The sequence below is a fragment of the Crocodylus porosus genome, unplaced genomic scaffold, assembly GCF_001723895.1.
Source record: "Crocodylus porosus isolate Cpor-Errol unplaced genomic scaffold, CroPor_comp1, whole genome shotgun sequence".
In the NCBI taxonomy this organism is placed as follows: domain Eukaryota; kingdom Metazoa; phylum Chordata; order Crocodylia; family Crocodylidae; genus Crocodylus; species Crocodylus porosus.
The window spans coordinates 35,967,913-35,975,311 of NW_017728951.1; the positions used below are offsets into that span (position 1 = coordinate 35,967,913).

At 50.5% G+C, this 7,399-nt stretch overlaps 1 protein-coding gene across 1 annotated transcript in view; it reads right to left on the reverse strand.

Annotated features, from left to right (window-relative positions):
• Nucleotides 1-253: 253 nt before the first annotated feature.
• ZNF488 (zinc finger protein 488) overlaps nucleotides 254-7,399 on the reverse strand; it is a 14,287-nt gene continuing 7,141 nt past the window's right edge. Inside the window, exons 2-3 of the mRNA XM_019556348.1 lie at nucleotides 3,118-3,346; nucleotides 254-1,662 (exon numbers count right to left, since the gene is read on the reverse strand). Coding sequence (XP_019411893.1) covers nucleotides 497-1,662; nucleotides 3,118-3,346 — 1,395 coding nt within the window. The 3' untranslated portion in view covers nucleotides 254-496. The remainder of the gene's footprint in view (nucleotides 1,663-3,117; nucleotides 3,347-7,399) is intronic.

The following is a 7,399-nucleotide window of genomic DNA, read 5'->3' on the forward strand; positions in this document are numbered from 1 at the left end:
TATATAACCTTCAGTACATGTGTCCCCTTCTGGTGGCCAGTGCGCATGAGATGAAAGGAAGCCACTATAACAGCCACACAAGGAAGTTACTCCTTTAGTTTAAACATTTGAGTCTCATCCTTTTTGTTGCTGACAATCCCAGATCCTGCAGGCAGGATGTCTCACTGATATATTCTGCTCACCTCTACAGTAATTTGCATCTTCAAGTAAACAACAGATCCTAAATTCATCCCAAATGAATACTCTCTTCCAATTCATTTCATTCTTTTATTTCCTCAAAAATAGATCAACAATGGCTTGGTTGCATTTTCAAATCTTACAACCCACTTGGAGTCCTGTAAACACTTTTATCTTTCTCATGAAGCATCTATCATAAATTATCATAACCAGTTGCTTCCAATAAGAAATTAATTTAAACACAAAAAATGATACAAATGGAAATGTTTTTCCCTTTCCCCACCCCACCCAATCTGTTGGCAGGATCAGTCTAATGGCTCTAATTGTGAGAGGTCATGTGCCTTGATAAATGGTGGCGTTCCCGGAAGTACTCGTGGCATATTGGACACGTTAGCTTCTCTTCACGTCGCCTCTTGCACTGAGACTCGGCAGAGGAGTATTCTTTTTTATGATGGGAGCGCATGTGGAAGACCAGGTCAGATGTCATACGGAAAGAGAGGTTGCATTTGGCACACCAGTTCTGGGCAGCCACACCAAAGGAGGTGAAGGTGGGAGGCAGGAGTGTCAAGGAGGACGAGGAGGAGGAGGAGGAGGAGGAAGTGGTGGTACTCTGCAACTGCCCTCCCATTTGTTTGTGCCACGGTTCTGAGGAGTATGAGAAAGCTCCACTCTGAGTAATGCTGGTCTGCAGCATCCGAGAGTTACCCACATCACCAACAAAGAACTTGGAATTCAAAAGATTACCATAGCACATGATGTCTGTGGTGGTGAGGAAGCTAGACAGGTCTCCCAGGCTCTTTGTTGAATCATTCACGGGATGAGGGGAGTTTACCGCTCCCTTGTCCACTAGACACTTGGTGGGTTTGCTAAAAGCACTTTTCTGCTCACCTCGGGCTCTGGTGGGCCACACGAAGGAGAAAGCACTACCAGAAGAGTTCAGTGCTACATCCTTGGGGATCTGCTCCTTTCCATACTGGACTAGGCCATCTCCTTGCTCCAGTTCCTTAGCTCTCTCACTCCTCAGCTTGTCCTTTGTCCTCCTAACCTCAGTGAAAGCACTCTGTTTCTGCTCTGAGTTGTCCTTCTTAGTCACCTGCCTCCCTGAACTGATCTTCCAGAAGGAACCACCCAACACATGCTCCCCACCCACTTCCTCCTTGCCCCCATAGCTGTGCTCCTCCACCAGGTTATTGGTTTTCTCTAACAACACAGTTTTCCTGCTCCTGTTTTCCACCTCTTCTGATTTTGTTCTCCTATCGCCTATGCCATGGGCATCATCTTTCTTGGCAGACATTTTGATCTCCAGGTCCCTCACCAAGCTGTGAAAGTTTGTGGCCTGCTCAGCTATGTTGCTTTTCAAAGCCTTATGGTCCTGGAGGTTTCTCCACAGCAGGGCGTTCTTCTCTGGGATGCAGAGGAACCGGATATGAGAGAGATACGAATGCTCACATGTAAAGACCTGGTCACATTCAGGGCACTTCAGCTCTGTGGAAACAGACAACAGGCAGTGAGGTCTGTGCAGTCAGAGGCTTGGATGCAGATCGGGCCTGACTGCTCTCAGCAATGGGAACAGAAGCCAGGAATAACTCCACTGATTTCAGTAGGGGTTGAATGATTGTAAAGTTAATACAAATGCTGAATCAGGTCCTGTGTCACTACAGAAAGTGCCCTGTGTGACTGGTGCCTCCTGAATCTGGGGGGCCACCTGCAGAAGCTGCTGATGGTGGCAGCCCTGTCGGGGGGGGGGGGGGGGGCACCAGCCCTACCAATAGCATCAGTGTCTGACATCAGAGGGGCACCCCCTACCATTCGCCTATGGGAAGTGCTACACACACATTTACTTCTGTACTACACACAGCAGTGCTAACGCTTATGCTATTAAGCCACGTTTTCATCCAGTAAAACTTCATGGTAAGCACTAGCCTGAATCAAAGCCTCCAGCCTTTAGGGTGGTTCAAAGCCTAAACCCAGATCTGCACCTAAGCTTCCCAGCAGGACCCTAGCTTTGCCACACGCTGGATACCAAGCCCACTGTAACACTGAAATGAACTGAGCAGATGTCAAAAAAGCAGGGTGCACAGGCTGTGGCCTTAAGTAACTATGCAGCTTACTCAAGAAGTTTAATGTTTTCTATTTAAAAATCCTCTAAGGATAAATCCTGAAATCTGTACTCCTGTACAGCCAAGTGATTTGTTGAATATAAGTGAGCTTCTCCCTGTGGTGATACAAATTATCATTTAGAGATGCTCCCTATCAGGAGACTGAAGGAGTTGGGTATTGGGAGATGGTTAGTGACTAGTTAGGTTAGTCAGTGAGAGAGATACAAAGGGTCTGTAGAGGTAGTCTGCTCCACAACCAAAGTTTCTTCTCATTCATGCATGCCTGTCAATGCCCAGTGATCACTAACCCCTGCTCCTATCAAGACCTGGGCTAATGCAGCAGACTAAGCTACATCAAGAAGTGGTCCAAGCATGAGTTATATTGAGGGCCAAGATCAGTTGCATCATTCAAACCAAACGTTGATCCCCTCCCTGGCTTCCAGGGGAATAAAAAGTAGATGATATATGGCTGTTTTTTCCATGGGAATTTTCAAAGTCCAAGGGAATTAGATACCAAAATGTCCCTTAGGCCACTTAGGGCATTAATATAGAAAAGGCAAACACACACACACACACACACACCACCCCCTGAAAAGTGACAATGAAAACAGCATCGAGGTTTCCATCTTTGTTCTCCCACTCAAAGACTCCAGCATGGGGCACAAGTAAAACATTTTCTACTGATTGCCCAGTCCTGAAAACCCAATCTAAGGTAACAGTCAAGCTGGGTTCCTTCCCATTCAAGCAGCATTGCCTACAACAAAGATACTGCAGGCTGACTTCAGCCCTTCCTGACCCTGGGGAAATCTTAGTTTCTTGCAGTTAGGCCTTCTGTACTTACCGTTTTGAAGAGTCCTGGCTTTTATCTCATTAAAACCAAGGAGGCTGGAAAGCTCTTCATCATACCAAACAAGGAGCTCCTCATTTCTGTTTATTTTCCTAGTAGACCGAAAGTACAACTGACTATTTTTTAAATAGGCTTCCAAGTTCTGTTCCTTGCTATTGGCAGCTGCTTGAACAAGCCTCATCCAGGGCAGTCCAGTGGGGCTATGCACTGAGGAGACATCTACCTGTGAGACACAGGACAGAAACAGAAATTTAGGGATTTTAAATGCTCAATGCAAGATTTCCCCACCAAAAAACCCATCAACAAAACCTATTCATGTCTGCTTCATATGTGAGGCAATTTGTTTAGGGCTATGGTCCTGTTGCTTACACACATAGGGTTTGACCCAAAGCTGACAGAAGACTTTCCCAGCTAATGGATCAGGCCTATGGGGTGAAATTCAAAGGTAAGTAGAAGGCTGCTTATGGCAAATGACACACCAAAGTCTCACTTAGACCTGGTTTAGGTGGTTTACTGAATTTTTTGGGCCTTCTGTTGTCACCCTGCATACAGATAAGTTTCATCTCACAAGTGTTTTTAGCATGTTTCCATCATGCCATAAATCAGGGGTACACTTCTGGCAGGGTGGGGGGAGGACGAGTGGCAGACGAATGCAGAATGGGGTGGGGCTTGCATGCAGCGGTGCAGGGTGGTGGATGGCAGCAGCAGCCACTGTGTGTGAGCTCCCCACTCCACATCTGGCCGAGCAGCATCTGTGCAGGCCACAGAGGGGAGCAGCTGCCATCGCCCCCCAGCCCTGCTCCTGGGAGGCAGAACTCCATGTCTCACCCTGACCTAGCACAGCACTTGTTTTGCCCCTTAGTTCCTATAGGGGCTGCGAAGCAAGACATGTTCCGGTATGAAGTCACAGTGAGCCATGGTGCTCACCAGAATGCAGTACCAGAATATGCCTTGATTCCTAGCCCTCACAGGAGCCTTGGGGCAATGTAAGCATTGTGCCAGCTTGAGATGGGATGACTGCTTTGCCCTACAGCTCCTAGAGGGCTGCAAAGCAAGGCACTTGATGCATCCTGGCCATGGGAAGCCTGGGACTAGGGCGAGGTTCCCTAATCTGAGGGTCCCTGTGCAGTGGGACCTGAAAAACTCACTAGTGCAGCTAGGCTGTACACAAGGTTTTCTGATATCCCAGTGCATGGGCCTCTGGCACCAGCCCTAGGGCACCCTTGAGGTTGGGACTCAGAATCAGCTATTTATTGGTCCCAGTCCCATGACCACAGTGGAGTCTTGAACTTCCCCTGGTGTATTTCCAGGATTGAGACTAGAAAGGAGGACAGGTGCTGGTTGCCAGGGCAACCACAGTGGTCAGCTGACCAGAAGGGGGCAGGGCCTGGCTGATTATAAACAGCACAGGCTGAGACCAAGGAGGCAGTTCCCCTCTGGCAGCTGAAGAAGTTGGAGCTCTGGTGGAGCAGGTAGTGCAGAGAAGCCCAATGGCCTGAAACAGCTCCCGTGTGAGGAGACCGGGTGGAGGAAGCCCCGGGTAGGGAGTTGGGAGGATAAACAACCATGGCTTAGAGTTTATGTTTTAGCCTGGAGGCTCCATTTGAGTTATAGCCGGTTGGCTAGAGTTATTCTGTTTTGTTTGTTGTTACACTGGAGGACCAGGTGAGGCTGTAGCGGTTGGAGGAGGCCTCATAGGAGCTCCCCAGTAGCGTGGGGGTTCCTGGTGCCAGAGAGGGCACAGTAGTCAGGTGCCGGAGAGGGCACAGCAGTTTGGGGATCAGGCACGGCTAAGGCTACCTGAGCCCCAATCGAGAGAAGCCCCAGTGAGGGCGAGTACACAGAGAGGAGCCTCAGAGAGGGGTGAAGCCCCAGAGAGGGCGAGTGCGCAGAGAGAAGCCCCAGAGAGGGCGCAAGACCCAGATAGGGGGTCTGGAGGCCAGGCATGGCTACGGCCACCTGAGCCTCAATTGTGAGGAGCCCAGTGGGGTGCAGGGCCTGAGAAAGGGGTCTGGGGGCCAGGCACGGCTATGGCCACCTGAGCCTCAATTGTGGGGATTGCGAGGCAAGGCCCCAGGGAGGGCAACCATATAGAGAAGAGCCCCAGGAAGGGTGTGGGCACTAATAACTGACTCACTAATGTCTGGTACATCTGAGAGGTTTGGGGCATGGTATTAGGGGTGGTAGGAGCCACGCTTAGCCCAGAAGGCTGGGTGCACCAAAGCAAGCTTTACAAACAGGGGGCAGGATAAATAAGAGCACCGTGTCCAAGGGGGACAAAAAGGCAGCCTCCCTTATAGTCATGAAAGACGTGGCGGGTGAGAATGAGGGTGCTTGATCACCAACTTGGCATGGTAGGGGGCGCCAAGAGAGGTCACGGCCGCTCCTGGGTCCCTGCCCTGTGACAGAGACCAACAATCAACTACTTGTCAGTCCAGGTCCCAGGTTCACACTGGGCCATGCTGGGCTGTAGACACTCAACTTTCAATTTGCAAGTGCAGGGGGAGCCTGGGATCATGATCCTGGACTTCTCCTGAACTGGCAGCTAGTGATGGTGCTATTAGTTCTGATCCCCAATCCCAGAATTGTGCAACCTGTCTGTACATGTGGTGTGGCAGCAGGCACGGTTGTTGGGATGGGAGATCAAATTCCATCGGGCTTTAAAATAGACATGTACTATGGTCCTAAAGAACACATTGCCAAAGCTTGGTTTGTTCGTAAAGAACAAGCTTAGTTTACAGCTGTACACAGCTCCTTTTATGGTTACCATTTTATACCATATAATCCAACAGAATTAACTTAACCACATGTGCTGTCTCACAAAGAGAAGTACCCCAAAATACACAATACCAGAGATTACTCAGGTTTATTAATAACCATGTGATGTTGTTAGAGCAAGCAATGCAGAGAGACTAGACTCTTACCACACAAAAATCAGATCCTACCCCTTCATTTTTTAAGAGAGAGCCAAGTACTGCTTATACAAAGGATAGGCAAAATACAGCCAACAGATTAGATCTGGCACACCAAGGGATTTTGACCAGCCCATGGTGGGTTCTTTGGTCCTGCCTAGCCCAGGCACAGGGAGCAGCCCGGGCCATGGTGCATATGGCTGGTCCTGCTGACCCTGGGCACACAGCAGGGCTGGGGTGGTGCAGTGGCTAGACTCCATTTCTTGGCAGCCCAGGTGGTGGCAGCTCCTGGCTGCTACTGCCGGACTCTGTCCTGCTTCCTGGCCACCTTGGACTATCCTCGCCACACCTACCGTTGGAGGTAGGATCTGCACTGGCAGAGTGTGCAGTTGGGTGGCTGAGGTGGGGCTGTGGGCCAGCGGTGAATGGCATCCAGGAGTGAAATGGCCAGGCAGGGCCAGGGAGATCCCAGGATCTTGGAGCAGTGATAGCACAGGGCTGGGCCCCAGGGCAAAGCCATGATGTACACCTGCAAGGCCCTGCAATGGGTGCAGGTTCCATGGGCAGAGGTTCGCAGCTCTGCCCTGGCTCTGGCCCCATGCTGTCATCACCCCAAGATCACAGCCACAGCCACAGCCCTCCACCTGCCTGCAGCCTCATCCTACCATCCGGCCATGCACCCTGCCTGTGCAGCTTCCTGCCACGGAAGACCCTGGGATCATGGAGCAGTGACAGTGAGAGGCCAAGTCTGGGGTTAGGGCAGAGTCCTGTTTCTATGGGCAAGGATGTGCGGGGAGTGCATCACTCCCTGAGACAGGCAGGCAGAGCCAGGGAGACACGGGATCTTGGGGTGGTTATAGTATGGGGCCAGGGCCTGAGACCGAGCCATGACCCAATCCCTGCATGCCCCTGCCCATAGAATGCACACCTATCACAGGGCTGCGCAGGCAGCAGATCGTGGCTCTGCCCTGGGCCCCAGCCCCGTGCAGTCACCACCCCGCAACCCTGTCCCATGACCCCAGCCTTACCTGCCCATCAGACATGCTTAATTGGGCAGCTGTGACATTCAGAAAAGTTACAGAGTTGTCTTTTTAACAGTGCATTTCAGCACTGGTATGATTTCCTCTGGCAGAGGAATGAAATATATTCTATGTTTTGGGAAAGGTATACATGTCCACACCAGAAATAGGTGTGTGTATATATATATGTACACACACCATATTTAATTGAGTCCAAGATGAAAGCTTTTTCCCTATCAGGGAGTATGGGGAGGGAGTGCATGGTGGGGTGCAGGTAGCAGAGGGACAGACATGGGGGATAGGTACAGGCATGGTGGTATAAGGGGCAGGGGAGCAAGGAACAGG